Genomic DNA, 27,259 nt, shown 5'->3' with positions numbered 1-27,259 from the left:
TATTTAAGAAAAGTTTATTCCATTTCATTTTATTTTGGTTCTGACCCCTATTTGGGTCAGATTATAATCCATCCACCTAAAATGATGGGAGTGGTTTCTTGCTGGCAGATACTATTTACTGGATTCAAACTACTACTGACGGTAGAGCATAAAAGCTGTTTTAAATAGAATCAGATTTTAACACTTGGTTGAGAGAAACATTACACTGTAGATGGTGTTTACACATAGCAGCTGAGCCAGTTTCTTGGGTCAAGACTTAAGTTTGTTAACATCTCCAGGAGGAGTGTCTTAATGCTGTCAATCACACTTGTGTACGAGCTGCTTATTGTGCTAGTGGCAGATAAAGTATCATTACAGGAAAACTGTTCATCCACTGTAGTTTAAAAAAAAGGAAGCATGTCTAGCTAGCTGGACAAAGAGAATAGAGAAATGAGACACTTTGAGACTCCTGGGCACCACTAAAGATCAAATCTGATGGTATCCATGATGCGGTCATTCACCTCTTCACGTCTAATATAGCTGTGCCAAGTAAAGCAAACATGACAGACCATAAAAGGGGTCAAAGGTCAGAGAGCTAAAGCAGAGTCTCTAAAGTGGGTCAAATGCTCTACTTCAGCTCGAAAACTAAAACAAATAAAAAGGTCAAATTCACATGAATACAATGTCATTTGATTCAATATTTTCATTCTTCTGATGAAGTTACATATCCAAGAATGAAGACAAACCTGAAAATAAATTTCTTTATTACATTTTATATAAAATTATATTTTAAAAAATTAAACACTTATATTTTCATCATTCAAATATAAAGACAAACATCAATATTTATAAAAAAAATTTTAAAAATGGTTAAAGTGAAATGTGATCAAGATTGTATAATAAAAAGTGAAATGAATGATTAGTGCAGTTCATTTAGTGGCAGTACATAGTAAAACATTTACAGCAGTAATTTACTTTCTTTTCTTAATGTGTTTTTTTGGGCCACAGGCACATCTTTGGAATATTAAACCATAGTTTGAGTTATTAAACTAGGAAGTCTATTTCCCTTCCTATTAAAATGTCTCTGCCCAAACTGAATCTACAGTCATATACATCTTCACATCATTGGGAAATGTGTTTGCTATCGAGTCACAGTCAAGGCAAACGCAAAACAGTACCGTCACAGTGTGGATTTAATGCTCAGTCAAACATGGTGACTGATTAAAAACGAGTCTGCAGCTGGGAGCCTCGTTGGTGCTTCAGATCTCTAACAGCAGCTGGATTTGCCCCGCTTCCCGCTGACCTGCCTCCAGTCCTCCAGGTCTACGGTCGGAGACGCCTGGTTCTCTTGTCTCTTCCTCAGGATGGCGGGCACCGCCAGATCGAACAGCGTCTCAAACAGGACGTCCACGTTGTACCCGGTCTTGGCGCTCGTCTCGAAGCACATCTTGTCTGCCGGGAGGCTGCTCTTCTCGTCCAGGCCTTTGTATCGCAGTATTCTCCCGTAAAGGGCCACCGCGTCCTCCCGCGCCACCTGCTTGTGAAGCAGCATATCGGAGAGGGACGTGGGGGACGCGGGAGGAGTGGGAGAGGCGGACAACACGTGTGGTTCTGTCCTCGCCTCCTCGCACTCGGTTCGGTCCTCGGGGAGTCCGTCCGAGTCCTGGCAAAGGTGGGCTTTGGAGTCAGTCAGGTCGGCCTTGTTTCCCACCAAGGCGTAGATGCAGTCGTGGTTGGCGGTATCGGTGAGAGACAGGAAGCGCTCCTCCAGCTCAACGAGGCTCTGCCAGTTAGTGACGTCGTAGGTCAGGATGATGGCGGCTGCTCCTCGGCAGTACATGGAGCCCAGACCGTGGAACTGCTCCCGACCTGGAAAGACGGGAAAAGTTACCGCTTTACCAACGTTACCTCAGTCAGACTGGATCAAGAGCATCTGAACAGAGAATCGGAAATCCAGTTACCGATTCTCAATCACATTTAGGTTTGGACTTTGGCTGGACCATTTTAATATGAATATATCCTGTCATAGAAAACATCCCATTCAAGTGTAGCGAGTCTTTTGAGGTTTCCATCAGGTTTTCTTCTAGTATTGTCCTGTATTTAGCTCCATTCATCGACCCAACTAGCATTGAAAACCAATCCTACTACAAAGTGTTCATAGACTTTCTTTAGCAGTCAAAATTGAAATATCCAAGAATATTAAGGCATTTTGAACAACTGTTGGATTAGTTTGGATATAATACTGCAAACAGGTTTCACTTTAAGTAGTGTATTTTGCTAGACAATCGAGTCCTTGTTCCTCCATGTGGATCAATTTGTTTGGTGTAAACAGTCCGGGAAAAACCATCTGCAGCACTTTATTTGAAGAAAAAACTGTGAAGTCTTTGTCAGGCCACGCAGACCTGGCAATTTGTCTTTTTTCCTGAGGGAAACTGAAGAATCTTAGCAAGAGAAGAAAAAGGGATTGACCGAAGGCCTTTCAAACAGAAGATGCTTGAGCTGCTTCAGCAGAAATCTAGCTTTCTTTCAATGTTAACCCCTCAAACCTATAACACTTTTTACAAGCAGTGTAGTAGAAAGACAAAGAGTGTTTTATGCAAAACAGTCAGCAGCTTAAAAACAAAACAAAGCTTTGTAGTCGGGACGTGAAGGGGAACATTGTGTGTAGAAACACGTTTCACTGGGAACATTTCATTTAGTTGTTTCGTAATTCAATATGCCCAGCTACAACAAATGGGGTTTAAACAATAGAGTAGTAATCAGTCACATATTTTTGGACAAAAATAACCCTGCACAGTGAAGCCCCGGTATTTGCAGGACTTGGAGAACCTCAGCCGCCTGCGAATAGCTAAAATCAGCAAATACTTAAGATATCCTTACAACTGCCAATTTTAATAGTTCAAACACCAAATATACCTTTATTATGAATTAATGCACACAGTGGAAACAGTCTTAGCACAGTAGCAAAAGCTAATAGCTGCAGTTTTCCTTATTTTCGCTCTTGGCATTACAGCCAATCAGCAGTAAGGAAAATAAATGGTGCTCATGAATAAAGACCAGCCAAAAAGAAGTGAAGTATCTAGGTATTTCAGCTTGCCAAGCAGGATTTCCTGTCCAGTATCATAGGTATGCCTTACAAAAACTATCTACAGAGAAGGGAGTTTCCAGAAACAATTTGGAGTTCTGTTTCACCAAAAAAAATTTACAAATACTGAACTCCAAATAGACGTGTGTCCACTGCAGTTGAATAAACATGGATCGTTTCTCAGTTTGGCTTCATTTGAACTGAAATCCAAGCAAATAAACAAGTTAGAAACTATGCATCATACTTGACCCCCCAAAAAACAAGGAAAAAAAACCATGTTGCTCTGGCATCATGGAAAGTTTATGATGGTAAATGTTAGTGGCCTTGGTTTACCTTGATACTGCTAACCAGCCAACATTTCATCTGGACAGAGGTGAAGTTGTGCCAGTGACACCGCATTCACTAAAATCTGAAATGAAGCCAATTTTCTACCTACAAATTCAACATAACACATTTGGGATTTTTTTTTTTTTTTTTAAACTGTCAGCTTTATGACCAAGAGAAGTGTGTCGTATTTGTGGAAATACTGCTGTGTGTGTGAAATTTTGGAAAAGACAGGATGGAGCAGGGAGAGCCACGACTCATCATGTGACTGAAGAGGAACTGGGTCGAGTTTCTTTTTAAAACACTTGAACTGAAAAAAGAAAAGGGGTAAATGTCGCCGGGTGCAATGTGACTGACGGCCGTCCAAAATCCACCATGACCCCTCCGACTGCTGCTTCTGCTTCCACAGCTCTGTGGTCGGTGCTGATGGATATGCAACAATAGCTTTACTAAACGGTGATTCAATAGCGCTGATCTGGCATTTCCCGGCCATGTTGTGTGGACAGACGCAGCGTGGGACCACAGAGGTCACAGACTGAAGGGACACAGGCAGGAAATGGCTCAATGGTGACAAGGCCAGTTTGTCCCTTATCTCTGTGGCTCACTAGCTCAACTAAAGCAAGAATGGTTTTCTATTAATCATATTTACACAACACTGGAATGCCATTCTGAGATTATCATGAAGTAGCAATATCCAGGTCAAGGCAAGAGGACAAGGTGAATAAAAGCCGATAAAACCTTAAAAAAAGAAAGAAAAAGCCGGAATGGTCTCTTCATAAATCACAAGTGTTTTAGGTCCTAGATAAAGATCTACAGTAGTTGTAGTCTTCATCAACCCTCACACTTTCTTACTGTAAAGGAAAGTTATGCAGGTGTTTAATAGAAGCTTGGTTGATTTTCACACCTTTGCGACGGTAGATAAAAACAGTTTCACATGCAAGTATCAGCTGATCTACTATCACAAATAAAATTAAAAAATTAAGGAAATCAAGGCTGATTTATCGGTGCAGCCCTACTTTTCTTCATTGTCTGCCAAGATATGATGCTCAGCTGACTGTGACGGTGAAATAGCAAACATAAGATCAGTGATGCTTTGCTGACAATGTGAACTCTGTATTTCCGAATGTTTTTGTCCGACCTTCCACAAAATGTTATCTGAAAATAAACCAACTATCAGAGACCACATATGGTTGCACTCTACCACCGGAGCTGTAGAGTCAAAACACAACACATCATAACCACATTTCAATGAAATCCGTCAGTCCGGAAGCAGACTGACGGATTTGCTTCCGGACAAATCAAGCTCGGCTTTGATCATACCCAAACTGATGAAACATCTTAGACCAACTGAAAAGTGTTCAGATTTTTCATGCATTAAAAGCAGATAGAGGTCATCAATTTCTGAAGGCTCTCCTTCAAAAGGCACCAACAATTGTTGAATTAAAAGCAGATGGGGGAGTATGTGAACAGATGCGAACCCACACAGCGATGGAAAATGCTTTGACTGGGTCACATTACTACAACATTGAGCAACACAGCACATGACGGGCAAAACAGTGATTCTAGTACACATCAAGCAGGAAGGACTGAAATTACTTCACGAGTAGTATGACTGATTAGCATTCTGACCAAAAAAAAAAGAAGCAACTAATAAAAAAAGAAGAGAAACAATTGTGCTACATCATGATAACACATATTTGACTTTGGATGAAGCAGGATGTAAAGAGTTCACCAAAATAAAACATGTATCAGTAACTTTTGACTCCAAGTATCAAACCAAAAGACGAAGTTGTGACAAAGCAGAAACTAAAAAAAAAAGTCTCGAGTAATGATAAAAACAAAACTATTTATATCAGCATATCAGAGACTACGAATGACTGTAAACTCTTTTTTTTTGACGCAACAGACAACCTGAACTTGCATTTTGTGTTAAGTGATGGTCTGGAAAACACCTTTACTACAAACTCAAGCTGAATTAGTTCAGACACTTACTGGCACATCAAACTCTCAGAACCGATGAAACGTTTTGTCACACCACATCTATGATTTAAAGTCTTTACCAGAGAAAGTGCATAAATGATCCAAAGTTTCTCTGGTAACAGCACCACTCTTTCCCCCACCTGTTGTACACAATACCTGTCATATGGGTAAAATACGGATATTACACTTTCCCTGTAAAATGTGGCTATTTGGAAAGGTTTTCAGTTGAAAAACATGGACAGAAATGGTGTGGAATCTAATAAAACTTTTTATATGGCAGTGCTGTTTGGGGTAGAAATAGTTGGGGACGTTTAAAATAACAGATAAAGTGTTAAAAGTAAATATTGTAATGATTTAAAATGATATTTTCTTTACTCAAAGTTACAGCTTGAGAATCTATCACGGTGCAACTTTGATAGATAGAAAAGCCCATCTATCTACTCAAACATGCAATAAAACCTAATCTTTATTCTTGTGTGTGTGAGAGAAAGCTGGTATCTGGCTGGCTGGAGCTCATTGTGTTGGATTATCGGATTGTTTTCCTCCTGTCTGACCTGAAAAGATTGGATTGTGCAAGGCTTTGCATGAGCAGCTCTGGTTGTTCCTAACAGCCAGGGGGAAAGCTTCCAGGCCACGGTTCCCATGAAGCAGGCCGCCTGGCTGTGATCACTGAGCGGTCACATGCTGCTGATTGCCTCGGGTGGCGACAGCATGTCTCCTCAGGTAAGCATTGATAATGAAGCACACACAAAAACTAGCCACGTGAAAAAAAAACAAAAAAAACAAGCGGATGTATTACCAGCTGTGTCCCAGATTGATATGTTGTACGGTCCCCACTGTTTGAGGAAAAAAGCCCCTCCGACGGTGCTAATGGTGTCTTTGAACTTCCTCTCCATGTATCTGTGGAGCAGCGACGTCTTCCCCACGTTCATGTCGCCCAGGAAAACAAGCTTCACGTCGGGCTTCTTCATCTTCGACAGGTCGGGCATGGTGATGGTCTTCAGTCTACAAGTGTTATCTATTTATTTTCAAACTCCGACGAGGAGACGCGGTCTAACTCAGGAAAATAACCGCACGAAAGTACCGAATTTCTGCAACGAAAAGCATTTTATGAATAAAAATAAAAGATGTTTCTTCTTCAGTGTGACAGTTACACTTCAGCACATTCCTGCTGAGTGAGTCTGAACTTCAAAAAAGTAACTGAGGTGAAACAGGAAGGAGGTGGGGAACCAAAGAGCGAGGAGGAGTTTTTTCTCCCACGGTACTGTCTTACAGGCTCAATTAACAGAATCCGGCGTCTTTTAAAGCTACCATCCAGTGGTGATTTTCTTATTGTTTTTAATACCTTGTACACTAACAATATGACTGCAGTCAAGTAATAAAGTATTCATTTAAACTGCAGGACGTTATAGAAATACAATAGGTTTTAAATCACACAGAAGGTGACAACTGCTTTGCGTTTTTGGGGTGATGACATTACAAAACTGAAAAATTATTCATCAGATGTCATATACGACCAATGTGACAGTCAAGCATATTTCAGGAACACGTGAAGTTCTAGGAAACAACTTTTAGTAGACCTTAGCAGGCACCTTGGGAGTCGGTGAAGTACCAGAAACATTAATAATACTAATAATTAGATATTATATATATATATAAACGCCCTCATCCTGGCCGCCCAGGATCAGGCCCTAAACACCAGAGCAATAGAGGCTCAGATCTACCACACCAGACAAGACCCAAGGTGTAGATTGTGCAAGGAGGCCCCTGAGACAGTCCAGCACATAACAGCAGGGTGCAAGATGCTGGCAGGGAAAGCGTACATGGAACGACATAACCAAGTGGCGGGCATAGTGTACAGGAACATCTGTGCAGAATATAGACTGGAAACCCCGAGATCGAAGTGGGGAACACCCCCAAAGGTGGTGGAGAATGAACGAGCTAAGATCCTGTGGGACTTCCAGATCCAGACAGACAAGATGGTAATGGCGAAACAACCGGACATTGTGGTGGTGGATAAAGAACAGAGGAAAGCCGTTGTGGTGGATGTAGCAATACCAAGTGACCACAACATCAGGAAAAAGGAGCACGAGAAACTGGAGAAATACCAGGGCCTCAGAGAGGAACTGGAGAAGGCCTGGAAGGTGAAGACCACAGTGGTGCCTGTGGTCATCGGGGCCCTCGGGGCAGTCACCCCCCAACTGGAGCAGTGGCTCAAACAGATCCCAGGAACAACATCAGACATCTCAGTCCAGAAATGTGCAGTTCTAGGCACAGCCAAGATACTGCGCAGAACCCTCAAGCTCTCAGGCCTCTGGTAGAGGACCCGAGCTCAGAGGATGAAAGAGACCACCCGCGGAGGGTGAGAAGGGGATTTTTTAAAATATGTATGCTTAACACTTCTGCCTATGATTAAATGTTCTAAGTCATGTTTGTTTATTTGGGATCCCCCCCTCTTTTTTTAGATGTGTAACAGGTTCAATGAATTAATAATTTATATTAACTTAAATTCACTACATTGTTTTAAAGCAACTAAAAATCTTTCTTTAAAGATACAAAATATAATTTTGTCAACATACTAACTTGATTTTTTTTATCAACACCAGAGATCAGTATGTTTTTCCACTTTGGGTATTTTTGACAACAATAACAATAAAAATAACTGCAATAATATTAAAAAATGTAAACGCTACACGATCATTCTGATTGTATTAGTTTTTGGTCTAGTAATGAGTGTGATGTATTTTTACCCACAAGACAAAACTCGGGGTAAAAATGACACCTCACCCGGCCATTAACGCGTCCTCTTCATAGGCAGTTGCACCTTTTAATCTAAACTGATCTGACTCACGAAAATTTCCGCAATGAAGAAGTATTACAAATATGAAATTAAAAGTATGTCGTGATGCTCGCACATTGTATTTGCATAATAAATAAATGTTAAAAATAACTGTTTACCAAGATTTATGAATACATATGTAAATAATAAAAATAGTAGTAGTAAGTTAAAAGATAAATTAATTCTGTATTTAGCCTACCATGTAACTCCAGTGAGTTCTAGTCAATTTTGATGTTTCACAGGCTGCTCATGTGTGAGACATCTCTAAACAATTCTCTAATGGGCCAAATTTTCTCCACAAAGATGAAAAAGACCCATTGTCAGTCTCCTCAAACACATTTCAAAAATGGCTTGTCATTTTAATGATAATAATAATAAATAAAAAATTTAAAAAAAACAGGAAAAACTGTTTTGTGTTTGGTTGCTCCCTGATGACGCATCACAGCCTTATCTATTAACAGAAATCATTAACAGGCACACCACTAATAAATATGTTTATTTGCCAAAAGACAAAGGGAAAGCTTTCTGAAATTTGTACTAGCTTAAATTTCTGATTATATTTTTGTCAACTACTACCCCACATTACACCGTTACCTCCAGCACAGCCACCAAAGACAGCAACATCTGGATGTAACATCAAGTGTACTCCATGGCGCTTTGATACTGGAGTGTCCGAGCCGTCTTTAAACGCATCACTGCCGTTTCTTTACTGTGCTGCTATCCTAGGTCAGCCCGCCTCATGATCCGGAGGTCTTGTGCGCACTTCCCAGCGTTCAAGCGCATTTTCCGTTTAGGTAAGAAGGACTGCAAACAACTCGAGGGGTCTTCTACGCGTGGGGAAGCTCCGTGGTTCAATGGCTGACGTTTTGCAAAACAATGGTTCCTCAACAGATTCAGACACAGCTCTGCTTGTGGTTGGTCACAGTTGCTCTGTCGGTTGTCGCCACGTTCGTCTGTTTTAACCAAAAAGGTAACGTGAAGGGGATTTTCTTTCGAGGTGCTATTGTATTTTAACACAGCCATGACTGTAGCATGTCCGTAGCTGCTTTTGACTGCAGCCTTTGTAACCACGGTGTTTAGGACCCCGCGGACACCTAGCAGGGCGGAGGACCAAGCGGAGATAGGTAACATTAACCTCAGAGGACTGATCAGAGGTCGGTTTGGAAAGCTGCCCGCTAACGCTAATGGTTCCGCAAAGTCCTGCGGAAGCTGACCCGTATTCAGTTGACCCAAAAATAATTTGCTACGCACTTTTACGGCGACGAGAGCGGATAAATAGAGGCGGCTAGCAAACAACTAGTTGACCCTATCCGTCGTTTTGTTATGAAGCTAAAGTTTTGGACTACATTCTTAAGCCCTTCCGAGCTATCAAAATGGCCACTGATCAGTGTTTGGGCTAGCTGCGCCGCGCCGCTTCGATGCGGCCAGACCCGACATTCCTCGCAGTCTGCGGTGTAAGCATCTCCATTCAACTCCGATTGGTAGGGGTCACGCTATAAACCGGAGCAGCTATGCAGTCCAACACGACGCGGGGCTTCTTGTGGTCGGACATAGAGACCAGGACCCTGCTGAACATCTGGGGGGAGCAGGACATCCAGACGGCTCTGGATGGAAACTTCCGAAACAGCTTCGTCTACCGAGACGTATCCCGCAGGCTGGGGGCCATGGGTTTCGAGCGGACCCCGGAGCAATGCAGGGTCCGCATCAAGAGCCTCAAGAGGCAGTACCTGCTAGCAAAGGAGGGCAACCTGCGAAACAACGGGCAGTACCACAAGATCTGCAAGTTTTATGACATCATGGAGAGTATTTTGAGCAACCGGACGGTTCTGGACTCGCAGGAGCTGATGGACAGCGGGGTCGGAGGGGAGGAGACCGGAGATGGGCTGGAGGAGGATGGAGAGGATGCTCAGGATAGATACTCTGAGAGCACAGGAGAGTGTCCCTATCCTGCTGAGACTGAAGTCAAGCTGGAATACCCTGCTGTCCCCATCCCCATCCCAGTTAAAGTCACAGTTGGCAATAACAGTAAGTAAATCTCTTCATCTACCCCTCTGGCTCACGTTTTCTGCACCCATCAGGCTTTATCTGGCCTGTATCACTCTGATCAACCCGGACATTTAGTTTCATTGCACTAATGATGAATACAGTTTGCATCTCAATCCCCTCCCCCCCCAATATCTCAATTCAAAAACTGTAACGCTCACTGCAAAAACACAAAATATTAAATAATTTTGGTCTAGTTTCAAGCACAAATATATTTAGCACTCTTGAAATAAGACGGAATTCAAAAATACTTTATTGACCCCAAAGGGAAATTAAATCAAATCTAAGCCAACTTATAAGTAACTTCTCAGCATGATACAGGAGCTTGTTTTAAGTCAGCAATTTCTTAATGATGAAAAAATACTAGTTGCAAATGAAATAATGTGCTAGCGGAACAAGACAATTATAACTTCTAAGAGAACTCCATCTTGTTCCACTTATTTCACTCATAACTAGTACTTTATTATCAATATCAAGACTTAAAACAAGCTAATATATCATGCTGAAAAGTTACTTGTAAGTTGGTTTTGTCTTATTTCAAGTGCACTAAGTGTACTAGGAAGTAGGCCAGCAATACTTTGGTAAGATTTTGTTTTTGCAGTGGATATGTTGCAAAAATACTAGCATTTTCCTGCTGTTTACTGTTGATTTGAGTTTTTGATGCTATATTAATTTACTGAAATTCACCTGGTGCAACAAATGAAAGGGGATCAAATGTGCAGCAGCTTCTTTGATCAAGCTAATGAGATGAAAGTAGTAGCTTTGAATCAAATTAGATATGAATTGCAAGATTATCCCTGTTTATGCATCAAAACGCATGTCAATAACCAGCTCGTTCTCTTTTAAAGTAAAAAATGTGGTATTGAAGAACAAGCTGTTGGTTGATGCGTTTACAAATGCAATGGGAGTGCAAAAGTTTTGTTGCATGTAATAAATAACAAATGGAGAAAACAGATTTGTCAGTATTTGCTAATCAAGGGACAATTAGCCAATTCTAAGCCCTGGTAGACTGGCTGATGTGTCTGTTTAAAAAAAATAATGTTACAGTCTTAAGATATATTTCTGCTTACTCACTTAATGTTTTGAATTTCTCTTTCTAGGCACCTCTGCAAATCCGCCGAACAGTGGCAAAGTAGCTGGCAATTTGCCGGCCAGACCGCCTAAGCGGCCCAGAAAGCGGCGTTCCAACTTCCCCATGGAGAAGCTGATGGAGCAGTTCCTGGAGCAGAGCGCTCAGGCCGAGGAGAACTTCTACCGCGTGGAAGAGCAGCGCCTGCAGGCGGAGGACCGGCGCCGAGAAGCGGAGCACGCCCGAGAGCTGCACATGCTGCAGATGCTGGCGCAGGTGTTCTCCTCAGGCAGACCCTCGTCATCCTCGTCCTCTCCCCCCAAGCCGTCCCCTCCGGCCCGACCTCCGGTCATCTCCAGCACTCCCCCGTCGCAGCACACCCGCGGCCCGCCGGGGCACCTCAAGCGCCCTGCGTCCCAGACGGACTCTTTCAGCCAGCCTCCGAGCACAGATCCTCAGGCTTTAGGTGTCAGGTGTGGCGGCGTGTGTGAAGAGAAACTAAAAGGCGGCGCAGGTGTGATGTAAACACTCGGCTGTGTTCGCCCTTGTTAATCCATTTTATAATAAATTTTCTCAGTGTGTTTCCTGGTTATTCACTAAACCTCAGTGCTGGTCAGAAGTTTTCATTTACTCTTTAGGGACACGAATGTCAGTAATTTGGGGCTTTTAATGGAGTTTTTTTATGATGGACTCGTAATTCAAGAAACAAATTCAATGATTTTTAAACCCCAAGTTTGGATTGATTATGGATTTTCTGTAAGCCAGACACATTGGCATTTTCCAGCAGTGATATTTTCTACATTATTATTTCAAAGGACTCTAAAATAGTCATTTCAGGAATACGAGCTTTTTTGGGGGGAATTTGTTACAAAAACTATCAATCAAAAGTCTTATGATACATTTATCATGATAAATGCTCACCTCTAGTGTCCACAAAGGATGTATATTTTTAGTTGCTAAGATGCTAGCACTCACAAAATAGTTTTGGGGACATCGCATCGCAGAAACCTGAATAACAGTATTGCATTATTCAGCAGTGCTGTTACAATTACATGTTTTCCTGATGCCATGGAGCACTGGTGTAAATTACACATCACTTCAAATTTACACATACAAATTCCAACTGTTTGTGTTGATTTGAAGTGGATTTGGAGGCCTCCTCCTTAATCCATGTATTCAAATGGAACAGTACCACTGGCAGTGGTCAGTCTGTGTGGTTTCTGGGTTGTTCCTGAACGTCTAATCATTTTGTTTTCATCTGTGTCCAGCCGGATTCAGCTACTGCCTAAGAAACCCTCGGCCAAATGTCAGAGTGGGCTGTATTTGAGCCTGTGTGGATTATAGAAAATCCTAAATAAATCCAAACTTGTTCACCCATTTCTCTATTTTTTTTTATTTGTGCATAATTTTCGTACATTCAATCATAAGTCCACTGTTGAAAAATAGAGTAAAAATGCTCCAATTAAAGACATAAAACAATTTTAATGCAAATGATGAATGAAATATCACACATACAACTGTTATAAATCCACTCTTAAAATCTCTTGGCTTCCCCCCCCCCCCTCCCCTCAGTGCTTGAGCGATACTACAGCTTGGGCTCTTCATCACTCGGAGGCATGGATGACGACGTCGTCTCGCTAGTAAAGAGTATAGTTCCTCCACTCACCTCCAAGAAGCACAAAGGACAAGACGGCCGTATTGGGATCATCGGGGGATGCAAAGAGTAACGAAGACCACCTCCTCACTTTAACATTTTATAATAATCTACACAAAAATGTTCTAAATCTTCCCATCTTTTACTCTGTAGTTACACTGGAGCTCCATACTTTGCTGCTATCTCTGCACTGAAAGTGGTAAGCTGCAAATCTAATAACCAGTGTTGCACATTCATAGTAAATTTGAGGTAGCTACTTATTTTTTTGTTTTGTTTTGTTTTTTCTTTTCTTGAGGGGGGTGACCTGTCGCATGTGTTCTGCACCAAAGATGCTGCTACGGTGATAAAATCCTACAGCCCTGAGCTCATAGTGCACCCTGTTCTGTAAGTACATCGGCTGATCGCTGCATTCACAAAGAACAGCTAACATGTGATTAAAGCCACCATGCATTACCAGAGCAACATTGTTACAATGTGACAGGAATCTTATATTAAGGTTGGAGGAGAAATAAGTAATCAGATTTATCGGGATGAAAGGATTATTGAAATAGTCGTCAACTAATTTTGTAATCGATTAATCGTTGACTATGAAAACAGCAGTAATTAACCCAAAACTGTTCAAAAAATACATACTGGGGAAAATCAACCAAAATTGTTGTAATTTATTTATTTATTTTAAGGAGTGTTATTTTCACATGGCCTTCATTTTATCTTTGGCCTGCATGTCTTTGGGATTCTATATGTCTGTGTTAAACAACATTTCTCTCTTGTTTTGTGCGTGTTAAGGGACAGTCCCAATGCTGTGGAGGAAATAGAAAAGTGGCTCCCGAGACTCCATGGGCTTGTTGTAGGACCAGGTCTGGGCAGAGAAGACTTCTTACTGAAAACAGCCAAGGCATGTGGAATATATTCACTCACATAAACATTCAACCTCGGCATTGAAATCTACCCTGAGCGGTCGAATGACTGCCGTGATGCCACACTATGGGCTATCAACACTCAGACGATATTTCTGTAAACAACATTCATCTGTTCAATTTATTCATCTAGCGTTTTCAGGGATCGATATCTGCTTGACAGGTTAAACTAGGCTGTTTAATAAACCCAATATCAGAGCAACAAAGAACTCAAAATGTGATTATGGAGGTCAGCTCAGCACACAGATGCTAACGATTTTAATCCCGCTGCAATAAACACCTCAACCATCAGCTGGTCTGCATTGTCTTATAATTAAAGAAACAAGCGGCATATTGCTGTAGAATTCCCATTTTTATATGTGATTAAAATGGGAAATTTAACAAAACGGCTACAATCAGAATAAACGTCACACTACAGAGAAACACTGGCCACAATCCACCTCCTGTAATCCACAAGACAGCTCCAATAAATTCATAATAACCTCCTCAAAAAAAGAAATTCTCTATAGTTTTCCCTCAGAATGCTGTTAGTCTGTGGTTTCTCTGTGTGTGTTTTTTTTTTGACTCTTTATTTTTCTAACAAAATAAATTTAATTTAATTTTACTGTCTTACAGTAAAAATCATTAAATCTTTACAAAGACCTGCTGTGCCTTGTTCTTTCTTTCAGGAAGTGATTGAGAGGTCTAGAGCCAGGGATATTCCTATAGTCATTGATGCAGTAAGTCTGGATAAAAAAAAATAAAAAATCAAGTTCCAGCAGTTGTGGACTTTAAGAACTCATTCGGGCTTTGCTTTCCAACAGGACGGACTGTGGCTCGTCACACACCAGCCAGCGGTCATTCAAGGCTACCAGAAGGGCATCCTAACTCCTAACTTCATGGAGTTCACCAGACTGTTTGAGGCACTTGTGAGTTTTGTTTGAATAAAATGTTCACGGTCGGGTTGCTCGCGAGTTCTTCGCCGGTTGATTTTTGCCCGTGTTTCCGTCACGCTGTTCCAGCACCACGAGCCCATGAACAGCAGCGACCACCAGCGCAGCGTCATGCAGCTCAGCGCAGCTATGGGCAACCTGACCTTGGTGCTAAAGGGGGAGCAGGATCTCATCTCAGACGGCAGTAAAGGTTCGTATCCAAACGTCCGCCGTCATCCCAGACTCGGCATTTCTTTATTGTGAAAGCTTGTAACCTCTTGTTATGGGTCATTGTTTTCAGTCTACTCATGCAGTGTTGAGGGCAGTGGGAGAAGATGTGGAGGACAAGGAGATCTCCTGTCTGGATCGATGGGAGTCATGGCGCACTGGGCTCATGCTGCTTCAACAGCAGGACTGATCAGAGGGTGAAGAACTTCTACGTTACTGCTGGTTATTTATTGGAAAGAACCACAGAAATAATGCCAAAAAAATGCTGAGCTGATCCTCCATACCCTTCTGCTTCTTCTTCTTCTTCTCTCTCAGTATGAACCCATCGGTGGTCGCAGCGTTTGGCGCCTGCTCGCTGACCAGACAGTGCAACAATCAGGCGTTCCAGCGGCACGGCAGGTCCACCACCACCTCAGACATGATCCAGGAGATCGGTCCGGCCTTCAGGAAGCTGTTTGAAAGCTGAAACAATCAAACAACCAGAAAATATCACAAATACTTAGTCTTAAAATTAGCTTTCTTCAGCTATGCTTTAAGGGAGTGGGTGGGAGTTTGGTGGAGGTATATACTGTACATGATCACATTGTTTTAAATGTTTTGAATAAACCAGAAGTAAAATTTGACAAGCGCCTGATTTTGTTCTTGAAGCTGTGTATTTTTTTTTTCCCCACACCAAATATTAAGCCAAATTATTTGGTTTACACAGAAGCCTGAGTTAGCTTCATCAAATCAGCAAAATGTACATTTTTGTGTGTGTTTTATTTATATATTTTTAATAATAGAAAATTTAACTATGTATATTTGTTAAAAGTTATGCTTTCAGTGTCAGATTAAGTTTTTGCAGTACATATAAACTGTTTAATTACAATTGAATAATTTTGTTAAGCAAAAAAGATTAAGTTTAGGGTTGTTAAAGTACAATTACAAAAATAACATTTGAACTTCATAGGGACTCGCAGCTTGTGGCACCGCCTGTACTCCTACAAAAATCCATAAATTCATCTTTACTTGTTGCAACTTAGTCTCACATTGATGTCACTGAGAGAAATTTTCTAATGAAATGGAAAAAATCTAATCTTGAAATGGTATCAACCTGGTCTATAAAGGAGGTTCTTTACACTGCAACACAAAGCCTAATGTGATTCTGTAAAGGAGTGGGATCCACTTATACAAGTCAAAAGATTGTGAAATAGTGTACTACCCAATGTATTGCATCGAAGGGACGGCGTTGCTGTCGTAATTTTAGGGTCTTTATTAATCTACAGACTGCAGCAGTCACATTCTCCTCCCGTTCTTGCTACAGGAAGGGTTGCGCATGCGCACATCTGAAACTATTTGGGTTCGTTGTTGGTTTTTGAGGAGAGACGCTCCTCTAACTCTCCTCAGCTCTGTAGTTACACATAACCTGGTGTTAGTAACACGGTACCATCAAGGAGACGAGGCTACCAGCGGAAAACCAAGCATATCCAGAGGTAAAGTTTTCTAAGCCGTGTTTATAAGGGAGATAAGACTGAGCTGCGTGGTTTTTGTCCGTGTTTGTGCCACGCTTCGTTTAGTAACGGTTTAAGCTAGCAGGCTAACTTAGCTAACAGTTACACACACAAAAAGAGTGGATACACAAATATTCATTTACTGGGATTGTTTATGCAACATGGGATAAAACATTATATAAATCTATCCATATTTAAGTTGCTATGCAGTTTAATACAGTGTAGGTTTTGCTGAACGTTGCGGTCTGTGGTTATAATTACATGAGCTACAGCGCTTTAAGCTAGCCTTTTAAAGCTTTCTATCGATTTAAATCAAAATTATTTTGATGCCATGCTGAGTTAAAACAAGATTTCATCTCACTAAGAGAGCGAAGGTGCTTTAACGTTACTTTACATTGAATAGGCGATGGGAGATCATATTATCGATTACCATCTAGTACCTAAAATACACTGCTCAAAAAAATAAAGGGAACACTCAAATAACACATCCTAGATCTGAATGAATGACATATTCTCATTGAATACTTTGTTCTGTACAAAGTTGAATGTGCTGACAACAAAATCACACAAAAATCATCAATGGAAATCAAATTTATTAACCAATGGAGGCCTGGATTTGGAGCCACACACAAAATTAAAGTGAAATGTTCCCTTTATTTTTTTGAGCAGTATATATTCATTTCATGTCCGTTTCTGGTTCGAAGTGAAACAACGCAAGAGTATAATTTTACGTATATTTTACTTAATTCACACAAATTTATTATTCCTAAATACATCTGAAGGCGGATCTTTTGTTCGTAATTCTGAATGATCTAATATTCCATTGATTAATTGTTAGATTATTGGCAGATTAGGGATAATTTCAGTCATGAGTGCAACGCTAAAAAAAAAAAAATATTTGTCTATTATGCCATTTAAAACTGTATTATGACATCTCCATGTAACATATAGTCGTGAAATGTTCATATGATTTTGTCTTGCTTAAATGTTATTCATTAAGATATTAATACCTAAACAGTTTGATTTGTTTAAAAGGGGGAAAAGTAAAACTGGTATGGTTAGTTTTATAAGGTCTGTACATTAACAAATCAACGAAGTGATAGATTCTTGAAGCATTTATTCAGGGGCAAATAAAAACGGAGTCCAAGCTTCTCTTTGCCATAATGACGTTGCACACAGTGATGTTGCGCCAACGCTAAACATTTGCAGTGAAGAAGAAGAGCATGCTAATAATGAGTTTGTGTTTGCAGGTGTAGAGGAGTCTTTGGGGTGAGAAGGAATCACGATGTTGAACCCGAGCAACGGCGACCCAGGCCACGTTGTGGTGAATTATGTCGAGGAGTACCTGGACCTGGTGGAGTCTCTGCCTTTCGACTTGCAGAGGAGCGTGTCCCTCATGAGGGAAATAGATGCAAAGTATCAAGGTGAAGAACCTCAAAGAATTGAATTATTCAGGCTTGTTTTTGCACATTTATTCGTGAGCTGTGTACAAAAGACATCGTAACAAACATTCTAAAATATACTTTACTAAAAGTGTAAAGTATATGAAGTAATTTATCAAACTGATGCAAAAAGATTTGTTTAGGCTTTATGTCACAGTAACATTTTAGCATGAACCGAGTAAATCTACATGAAAGTACAAGCACGTATCTGAAATGTTGCCCCCTCATCAATGCCCCGCTATGATAATTAACATGCAGGAAGTATGTTGGTTTTGCGTGATTTCATTTTCTTATCTGTTCTTTTTTTTTTTTTTTTTTTCCCCTAGATGCGCTCAAGGAGCTTGATGATGCGTACGAACGCTACCGCCGAGAATTGGACTCTCTTCAGAGGCGCAAGCTGCAGTTATCCATCCAGAGGGCGCTGATCCGCAGTCAGGAGCTTGGAGACGAAAAGATCCAGATTGCTGGTCAAATGGTATGTTTAAAGAAGAGCTTCCATTGTTGGGAGGTGGCCGCTCAGTGGAAAATTCCCAAACCTGACGGTGTTCAGCTGATAAAGACAGAGCAGCGCCTGCATGTCAGTGTGGTGCTAATCTGCTTCAAGTGCATGTTGATGTCGTTTTTATAATCTGGAAACTATGAAGAAAGAGGAGAGCTCTGGAACTCCATTCTTCATCCTGACTCAAAAGAGAATTTTTAATAGCTCGCCAAAACAACCAGTTTTTACAAATTAAATGTCAATAAAAATGAGGCTACGTTAATGTCACCTTTTACAGAATTTCTGCAGATACATGTAAAGTTATAAATATAAACATTGTAAGAGTTAAGTTTTTCTTTAAACATGCTTGCAAAATTTAGAGTACTGAGATTTTATGTTCCTCAAAGCACATAAATAATGCACACACACGCAGTAGGGAGAAAAAAATTAGGTGACTTATTTTAAGCATGTACATTTAATTATTAACTAGATATAAGAAATTAAATTCCTTCTACTGAAAAGTTTGAAATATTAAAATCGGAGTTAATTTGAAGTTTGTACAATTATCTAAGTTGCTTTTATCATTTTCCATGAGTGGATAAGTATCAAAAGATACGGTAATCTATGGGAAAATGTTTGGGTTTTCAGTAATTTATTCCTTATTCTGTTGTGTAAAAGATTTAAACTTATACAGATTTAAGAGCTTTGTACATTCATATGTATATATAGATATGTTTTGTTTGCCTTATGTTTAGATTTTCGTCCTTAATTCTATGCTTTTGGATATAATCACATTTAATTTGCAGAGAGCGATACCTCAGGAGCATTTCACTGCTTTTTTTTGGCATCCAGACTTTCATAGATCAGAGATTTAGTCTGAACCTGTGGTTCTAAAACCTGGATCTGTTTAGAAACCAATAAAGCACTAGACGACCTAATTTTTGAAAATCTACAAACAAAATAAAGATTTTTAAAAACACGTACATCCATATGTGGTGTGGGATGACTCAATCCACATTCGATCAATTTAATTATTTCATACAACTTAAAGATTTGCATTCTTCATTTAAACATTTTTAACATGCTCATCGTTTCAGGTGGAGTTGGTGGAGAACCGAACCCGACAAATGGAGTGGCATTCTGAGCTTCTCCTCTCCTCCCAAGAAGTGCAAGAGAGTCACATCACTCTGACGACGCCTATGACGACCGCTTCTGTGTCCCTGATGTCGGCCTCTTCGGCAACGGTCACTCCGGGCAAATCCGGCCACCACGACAAGAAACGAGACGAAGTCACCCCGGGTTCGGTGGGTGGAGACAAAGCAGGAGGGAAGCGCTCGAGGCGTCAGAAGAACGGAGAAAACCGCGAGTGCTACGGGGGTCTGGACCAGTCAGAGGAAGTGGGCGCGTCTCGGGAAAAGAGGCCCAAAACGTCTTCCAAGAAGAAGAAACGATCTAAAGGGAAGTCGGAGAGAGAAGTGTCGCCTCCTGACCTGCCCATAGACCCAGACGAGCCGACGTACTGCTTGTGCGAGCAGGTTTCCTACGGAGAGATGATTGGCTGCGACAACGACGAATGTCCAATAGAGTGGTTTCATTTCTCCTGCGTCGGGCTCCATCACAAGCCCAAAGGCAAGTGGTACTGTCCCAAGTGTCGGGGAGAGAACGAAAAGACCATGGACAAAGCCCTGGAGAGGGCCAAAAAGGAGAGAGCTTATAACAGGTAGCTCGCTTCGCTTGGCCCAGTGAACTCTGAATAAAAGCTGCAGTTTTATGTCTTTGTTTTCATTTAACACTTATGAAGTATTGTACCAATGAAAAGGGTCATTTAAAAAGTTATTTTTGTAGCCGCTGCAGAGCTGAGGAACAAGATGCACCTCCGACTGGCTAGCATTTGTAAAAACATTAATAGTAAGAAAAGAACAGGTCCGTGTGCATGTTTTAAGATCTGCTCTACACTCGCATCGCTTTTTGTTCCCATCATACATGAAACCCAAGTTCAAGCATATCTGCTCATTTAAGAAATAAAACATTTCTAAACTAATAACTTATGGTGTCTGATATTAACGGCTGTCTAAGAGAGTTTGGTTTGTAGCTCAGCCAGCTGTGAATTGTAGTTTATTAAAGTTAACGTGTTTGTGTATGTATGTGTCTATGTATCCTTTGTTTAACCAAGTATGTTTCATTGAGATTAAAAATCTCTTTTTCAAGTGAGACCAGTAAATGACTGGGAGCAACAGTGATGATTACGAATCCAAGCTACAAAACTACAGATATCAAAATTCAATATGAATAATAAAAGGAAGAAAAATAAAGAGGAAACAGCCATAAAGTAAGAGATACGACTAGAATACAGTGTTATATTAGTCAAAGCATTTATCATTCAGTCATGGCTGATGGCTAAATTAATACCAAGGCCCTTCCAGTCTTTCACAGCTTGTAAAAATAGGAACTTAAATGTTCAGGATGTTATTTTGAAAGAACTATTATAATGGTTGAGTGAGGGTAGTTTTTTGCCAGAAAAATAAACAAATTGATAAGTGCAGCATGCTTTTAGAATCAGTCTATACTTGGTTGGACCCATTTTGGTGTAATCACAGCTGGTCTTTTGTGTTGTATCTGCACCACTTTTGCACAACTAGAGACTGAAATTTTTCATTTTTTTTCTAAAGTAGCTCAAGCTCAATTTTTTGTATGGATGGCATATGTGATCAGTTTAGGATTGTGGATTTTAAGTCTGGACTTTGACTGGGCCATTCAGACATGAATGTGCTTTAATCTATCTGAACCATTGGAGCTCTGGTTAAGAATTACCTTTATTCTGCCCTAGCTTTATAGCGTTCACCTGTTTTTAGCTGAATCCATCAACCTTTACCACCTTCCTTCACCATCAGGATAGTGTATGCAGTGATGTGCAGTATTTGTGTTTTGCATGTAGGTCAATAAATCATTTTTGTCTTATGACTGATTTGCCTTTACCTGTTTGTTACACCTCCCTCATTTGCTCGTGAAAAACATTAAATGGTACTTCATACAGCTTGATGTAATGATCATATTTAATGTAAAACTATACATTTCACTGGGTAGTGTGCAGTTTGGACAGCTTATGATGAATTTAAAGAGTCACTTCAAACACATAACTATAATTGTGAAAAGACTGCAAAAGCTGGGCAAAACGATATTCCACATGTAAAGAAAGGTTAGCATGAATGTTAAATATATGGCCTAGTTATCAAAGGCAGAACAGGAATCTGAAATTTTCAATACTTCTCAATTATGTTCTACCTCTACTTAAAATTAATTACAAAAACCATAATGCCTCCATCTCTTAGAATAATGGCATTATGAGTAAAGAAAAAAAAACAGTAAAACATTCCCTGTTAAGGATGACTTTGTTTATTTACAAGAACTGGAAAAAGTGACATGAGGGACAACCAGTGCAAAATCTGTACATAATTTCAGTTGCAGGTTTCTTTATATACACGAGAACGCAACAGGATTGTGAATACACTATGTCATGCATGTAACAGTTCACAACACAGCAAAGAACATGGTGTAGAGATGTTTGGTTTAGCTGTAGCAGGTGATGCTCATTATTCCACTGCATTGTGAAAACTGACTCAATCAATCAGGTGCACAATAGAAGAACCCATGACCTAAATGATGCACCCTTGTAGACTTTTACCATAACAAGTCATGGGAAGTTATTAAAGCAAGTAAGAACACACCAGATTTTTTTTTCTTGTTTAGCTTAATGGCCCGTTTCCCTTGGTTGACTAGAAAAGGAGGGAACCAAATAAAAAGAAACTCTCACTGGGCCGAAAGAAAAAGAAAACACTTGTTGGGGAAGTTGAGGGTAAAGTGCATAAAAGCGTAAAAGTAAAAGATGGGAGCAAAAAGGTTTAAAAATTCAGTTACTCCACTACAACTTGCAGCACACACAGCTTAACAATGGAGCAAGCAGCTGTTGGGATTGTCAGGTCAACTGTCCCTCCAGCTTTGTTCAACAATAGCCGACACGCGCTTCTCGTACTCCCGCTTGTTCTCCTGGTACAGCTGGGCTGCTTGGCTGTTGGCAGGACTGTTGGGGTTGGGTTCGTCAAGCAGAGACTGAAGGGGCAGAAACAATAACATGCTACAAATTTCTTTTTTATGCAACTGTTCATTTAAGAACTCACATTTTTATGTTTCCAGTAATATTTAATCCAAGCAACAGTTTATTTTGGGAATAAAGCAAGCATGAAGAAAGTGACTTTTGGGCAAAAAAAAAAAAATAATTAAACAGAAACTGAATGTCACATTCACAGCTTTCAAGTTAGCGAGTTTCTGCAAGTTTCAGTCTGGATTGCAGTAACTGTTGGCTAATATATTCAAAGTGTCATGAGTTCACTTTTTTGAACTTTTTTTATTATCATCATGATAATAAACTTTTTTTATTATCATCAATTTTTTCAATATACAGTAAGCTTCCAAACAGCTATTGAGAACAAGATTCGAGGTTTACTCTTTCCTATGATGAAGTAACAGGTAGCTTATTTTTCTTTTTTTAATTGCTTTAACATACAATAAGCCAGTTCAGAAACAGAGTTAGTTTGAAGGTTTTCAGAGATGGTCAATCATCCTCAAAACAAGGCAAAATGTTGACGGTAGAACCAAGTATCGAGCATCTTATCAATTCAAGATTCAACTAAAAAAAGAATAAAGAAAAGCTGATTTTCCTCTGGAACTTTCAGAAATGTTGCCTTAAGAGCAACCAGATTATAGTTGTTGACATTTTTTGTAAACTGTTTTGACATTTTAAAACAGTTTACACACTCGGGTTGTAGTCTGGTTGGTTGTCCTTTCTTTGAACAGTCAGGGTAAGAAGATTAAATCTACGTCTGTGTTTGTTATGCTGACATTTCTTACCTGAATGGAAGTAAGTATAGAGGACACATCGTAAGTAGGACTCCATCGGTTTTGTAGAATGTCTAAACATATACTTCCATCTGCGTAGACTGTGGACAAAAACACATTGAGAAACGGCCCACAACAATCACTAATGAAGTAATGTGACCACAGGTTACAATCCTCCTACCGTTTGGATGAAACATCTTTGAGACAAATCGTACTGTGGGCGGTTTGTTGGGATATTCTTCTGTGAATTCTACAATTAGTTTAAATGTACCTGAGGGGGGTGGGGGGGACGGAAAATATAAAGGATGAAGGAAACAGAACAACAAGCTGTGACCCGACATATTAATTAGAAAGAATAAAAGTTACAAATGACAATAACCTACTAGAGGTAGAAAAGAACAAATAAAACTAAGAATAACATGGTTTTATTGAAATGCCTTTTAAGTTAAAAACAATATTTAACCATCGCTTTTCAAACGATCAATCTACATCTGTGAAAAATGAAAGACAAAATTTGTGTCAGGAACTGCATTTCAAGTTTGCACCCATTAAACCTTGAAATTCATTCCAGACAGCAAATAAAACCAGATACTTACCATCCTCAAAGGGAGTTCCCTCGGGGCTGTAAAAATAAAACAAATACACTTTTTCTTTTCTTTAAAAAAAAAATAAAAATTATACTGAAATGTTCTGGCTAAGTACATTTTACATTCTTACCCAAAGATGACTGCATTCCACACCATAATGTTGTTTTCAGAAGGGGCACCACTGACACCAGCTGGAGGATCTTCTTGTAGACTTTCAATCAAAAAAAGGAAATATATGGTTGGACTAAAGTTCTTTAAGGCAAACATCAAGAATCAAGATTTGTCCAGTCATGCAGTAAAACTGTATTAACAACATGCCTTACTTGCTGTTTAAATCATATTTAATCCAAATCTATATATTATCTCTGTAAAATAAGAATGCACCTTTTCATTTCAACAAATGAAAATATAAATTCATCGTAACTATGGCTGAATCAGTTCCCCAATTATAGCTCAAGTAATTTACCTACTTGACAAATGTGGAAAATTACAAAAGATCATCACCTTTACTGAACTGCTGTTACCATTCCAATTAGCAAGACTCCTTCCATCCAAAAATCGCAGATTCAGCGACTTCAAATGATCCAGAATTCAGCAGCACGGCTTCTCACAGGAACCAGGAAGCATGACCATATAAGGCCAACTCTGGCATCTTTACACTGGCTGCCTGTCTTTTATCGAATAGATTTTAAGATTCTTTTGTTAACTTTTAAAGTTTTAAATGGGTTAGCCCCCCCTTATCTTCGGGACCTTTTAAATTTCCAGTCTGTGTCCAGAACTTTACGATCAAATAATCAGTTATTACTTACAGTTCCTCGAACTCGACTTAAGAGGAAAGGAGACCGAGCTTTTTCTGTTGCTGCTCCTGTTTTATGGAATAACTTACCTTTCCAGATTAGATCTGCCCACAGCCTGGATCATTTTAAATCGCTTCTTAAAACTCATTTTTACTCTTTGGCATTTAATTGACGTATTGTTTTGTGTTCTGTTTTGTCATTTGTGTTGTTGTTTTTGTACAGCACTTTGGTGCAGTTTTATACTTGTTGTAAAGTGCTATATAAATAAATTTGACATTGACATCAGATAAAGGCTAAAACCGGGTTTAGTTGTTTTAGCTTTGTTTTAGCCGCTCCACGACTGGCACCTCTGCTGAGGAGGCGGGTTGGGGATTCTTTCCTGTCACACTAACTTTTGCTGTTTTAAATACCAAATATACCATTTTACTGTAACAAACTTGACCTTTTGCATGAGTAAACAAAACATTGCAAGTAAACTATCTACCAAAACAATAAATAGGTAGACATTTTATGTCAAAACCTAATACACTCTTGAAATTTAGCTTTTTTTGTGTGATTTTGGGTTGAAACTTTATACAGGTTGCAATACAATGTTGAGGCTATTTCAAACAAAATCCTCAACTCCTCAAATGATTCTCCAATATTAACATTCTGCCAAAGAACCCTGAAATGAACAGACTATGTAGGTATGTGTTCTTGGACGCAGTAAAGCTTGCTTTAAATACAGAAACAACTCTTTTCGTGGACAAAATGTTCCTGTACAGCCAGGACAATAACTCTGTAGCTACTCCTTTCACAGAACGCAGTCACCGCTTGTTCGTGATTTCCTTCGTCACTAAGGTCAATCTTAAGGGAATTGTGGGATTGTATGGTCACCTCACATTGTAAAAGGTATTCAGTTCGGCGTAAATACGGCAATGAAAATATTACTTAAATGAACTTTAATAAACTGTCATTACACGGCTATAAAACAAACGAATTTATCAACAACTACGCTATTTGAGTTTATTGTTAAGAAGAGGGAAGCTTTAATAGAACGTTAGTTTTTAAAAAGTCCAAAAGTGTCCATCTGGTTATTTCTGTCGGACATTTAAATGGTGGCTAGTTAAGGGTTAGCCAGCAGTTAAAAACTAACAGTAAACCAAGTCGGCTAACCTGTTAGCACTGTTCGCTTTTCCGGCGTTTCTCGCTCTTTATTATTTAACAATACTTACCTGTATCACCCAGGCTCTTAAATACAAAATGTAACCAAAAGCTATCTGTGTTAAAGACGTAATAACAAAAGAAGCTCAAATTGGCCGTTTATTGTAAAATATCATCGCTAGCGCTAACGAGCTGACGTAAGCTAGGCTAACGTTAGCTGTTTTGACAAAACGGCTAACCCAGCGGTATTTCAGACCGTGAACTCACCGTTTAAAATCTCTCATAAGTCTTCGTCTGGCCGGAGTAGACATGTTTTAGCCTATGAAATTCTTACTGGTTGCTGAGCTACACTAACGGGTACCTCTTCCTTTTTAAACTAAATTAATATATTATACTTATGGTTATTGTTGACAAAAAACGGCCCGTAGACTTGACACCGCGGCCGACGTTTTACGTTTTGCTCCAGAAAACCCTGACTCCCCGCTTAGCCCAGACAGATTTAAAGGGCCATACCACCCTTGTAGGAGGAGGGCAAGTGAACAATGTACACTAGTTGTAAGCAGTATGTAGCCTTTGAATGTAAATTCATATTAAATCAAATAAAGAAAACATATATTTAATCATTGTTAATATGGATTTCACACAGGATATGTGAATCTTATAGTATGCTATTTTAAATAATTTCCATCCACACCCCCGCCATTATGGTTGATACCATCTGCTGCCAGGAGGCGTGGCCACAGAATCGTGACGTTAGTGCAGCGCAGTCATGAGCGCAGTGATAATGACGTTCGCTCCCACTGGCAGGTATGGTGTGTCCTTACACGTGAACCTATTGATTATCTGCTGTTTCACATGTGAATCAGAATTTCTGTCCATGAGCTGGCCAGCACCAGAACATTCATTCATTTATTTAACAATTTAAATATGCATTATTGTGCTCTGGGTTAAAACTGGAAAGCTTATAACGAAAAGTCAATCAATAAAATACTCGGTTGGTATTTGAATGGTAAGGGTTAAGTAACATGAAACTTTTTTTTTTTTTTGGTATATTATGACCTCAGTAGATTGTAACATAGTCTGGGCTAGTATTTTGCCCAAAATCCTTTACAAAATTTTGGTCCTTTATAAAGTGTTATGTATTGATATTATTTCCCAGAACAGTGGAAAATAAAACAAAACACAAATATACAAAGTATTCCCAGGTTTTTCAATCAATAATCCATACCAATCTTATTTGAACAACTATTTACTAAAAACACTTTTAGGACAAGAAAACTTAACTGGTACCATTAAGTGAAATAAACCTAAACCAACAGAAAAACATGCTGAAAAAATTCAAATAGTTAAGCAAATTTTATATAAAAGGTTAAGGACTGCAAGTTATGCTTGTGCTATAA

General features: G+C 39.7%; 4 protein-coding genes across 4 annotated transcripts; 2 read left to right on the top strand and 2 right to left on the bottom strand.

Annotated features, from left to right (window-relative positions):
- Positions 1 to 726: 726 nt before the first annotated feature.
- rab20 (RAB20, member RAS oncogene family) lies at positions 727 to 6,623 on the bottom strand. Its single transcript, XM_015003164.2, has 2 exons — positions 6,168 to 6,623; positions 727 to 1,848 (listed from the first exon to the last, which is right to left on the bottom strand). Exons 1-2 carry the CDS (start codon positions 6,355 to 6,357, stop codon positions 1,247 to 1,249), a joined length of 792 nt encoding a protein of 263 aa, XP_014858650.1. The 5' UTR covers positions 6,358 to 6,623; the 3' UTR covers positions 727 to 1,246.
- A 2,273-nt stretch (positions 6,624 to 8,896) lies between these two features.
- On the top strand, positions 8,897 to 15,655 carry naxd (NAD(P)HX dehydratase). The gene is made up of 12 exons (XM_015003140.2): positions 8,897 to 9,001; positions 9,099 to 10,232; positions 11,351 to 11,833; positions 12,892 to 13,042; positions 13,127 to 13,172; positions 13,269 to 13,357; positions 13,760 to 13,868; positions 14,559 to 14,609; positions 14,694 to 14,798; positions 14,892 to 15,012; positions 15,103 to 15,226; positions 15,345 to 15,655. Exons 2-12 carry the CDS (start codon positions 9,719 to 9,721, stop codon positions 15,493 to 15,495), a joined length of 1,944 nt encoding a protein of 647 aa, XP_014858626.2. The 5' UTR covers positions 8,897 to 9,001; positions 9,099 to 9,718; the 3' UTR covers positions 15,496 to 15,655.
- Positions 15,656 to 16,347: 692 nt separating this feature from the next.
- ing1 (inhibitor of growth family, member 1) lies at positions 16,348 to 21,400 on the top strand. Its single transcript, XM_015003183.2, has 4 exons — positions 16,348 to 16,501; positions 17,770 to 17,943; positions 18,288 to 18,436; positions 19,537 to 21,400. Exons 2-4 carry the CDS (start codon positions 17,805 to 17,807, stop codon positions 20,161 to 20,163), a joined length of 915 nt encoding a protein of 304 aa, XP_014858669.1. The 5' UTR covers positions 16,348 to 16,501; positions 17,770 to 17,804; the 3' UTR covers positions 20,164 to 21,400.
- A 409-nt stretch (positions 21,401 to 21,809) lies between these two features.
- Positions 21,810 to 26,339, bottom strand: ube2al (ubiquitin conjugating enzyme E2 A, like). The gene is made up of 6 exons (XM_015003196.2): positions 26,127 to 26,339; positions 24,050 to 24,130; positions 23,929 to 23,954; positions 23,514 to 23,603; positions 23,345 to 23,433; positions 21,810 to 22,546 (listed from the first exon to the last, which is right to left on the bottom strand). Exons 1-6 carry the CDS (start codon positions 26,168 to 26,170, stop codon positions 22,418 to 22,420), a joined length of 459 nt encoding a protein of 152 aa, XP_014858682.1. The 5' UTR covers positions 26,171 to 26,339; the 3' UTR covers positions 21,810 to 22,417.
- Between the last annotated feature and the right edge of the window lie 920 nt (positions 26,340 to 27,259).

The sequence above is a fragment of the Poecilia mexicana genome, unplaced genomic scaffold (assembly GCF_051168715.1).
Source record: "Poecilia mexicana isolate PSO_F unplaced genomic scaffold, ASM5116871v1 scaffold_2, whole genome shotgun sequence".
Taxonomy (NCBI): Eukaryota; Metazoa; Chordata; class Actinopteri; order Cyprinodontiformes; family Poeciliidae; genus Poecilia; species Poecilia mexicana.
The sequence above is the reverse complement of the archived record's forward strand: the minus strand, read 5'-3'. Positions and strand labels throughout refer to the sequence as shown.

Excerpts from the sequence above, each read along its gene's own strand:
- rab20 (XM_015003164.2), bottom strand. The coding sequence starts at position 6,357 with ATGCCCGACCTGTCGAAGATGAAGAAGCCCGACGTGAAGCTTGTTTTC. Across the intron at positions 1,849-6,167 it reads ATCAATCTGGGACACAGCTG|GTCGGGAGCAGTTCCACGGT; the intron begins GTAATACATCCG and ends CCGTCTTTCCAG.
- naxd (XM_015003140.2), top strand. The coding sequence starts at position 9,719 with ATGCAGTCCAACACGACGCGGGGCTTCTTGTGGTCGGACATAGAGACC. Across the intron at positions 10,233-11,350 it reads AGTCACAGTTGGCAATAACA|GCACCTCTGCAAATCCGCCG; the intron begins GTAAGTAAATCT and ends TTCTCTTTCTAG. Across the intron at positions 11,834-12,891 it reads GAAACTAAAAGGCGGCGCAG|TGCTTGAGCGATACTACAGC; the intron begins GTGTGATGTAAA and ends CCCTCCCCTCAG.
- ing1 (XM_015003183.2), top strand. The coding sequence starts at position 17,805 with ATGTTGAACCCGAGCAACGGCGACCCAGGCCACGTTGTGGTGAATTAT. Across the intron at positions 17,944-18,287 it reads AATAGATGCAAAGTATCAAG|ATGCGCTCAAGGAGCTTGAT; the intron begins GTGAAGAACCTC and ends TTTTTCCCCTAG. Across the intron at positions 18,437-19,536 it reads TCCAGATTGCTGGTCAAATG|GTGGAGTTGGTGGAGAACCG; the intron begins GTATGTTTAAAG and ends TCATCGTTTCAG.
- ube2al (XM_015003196.2), bottom strand. The coding sequence starts at position 26,170 with ATGTCTACTCCGGCCAGACGAAGACTTATGAGAGATTTTAAACG. Across the intron at positions 24,131-26,126 it reads CTTATGAGAGATTTTAAACG|TCTACAAGAAGATCCTCCAG; the intron begins GTGAGTTCACGG and ends TTTGATTGAAAG. Across the intron at positions 22,547-23,344 it reads CTATACTTACTTCCATTCAG|TCTCTGCTTGACGAACCCAA; the intron begins GTAAGAAATGTC and ends CTGCCCCTTCAG.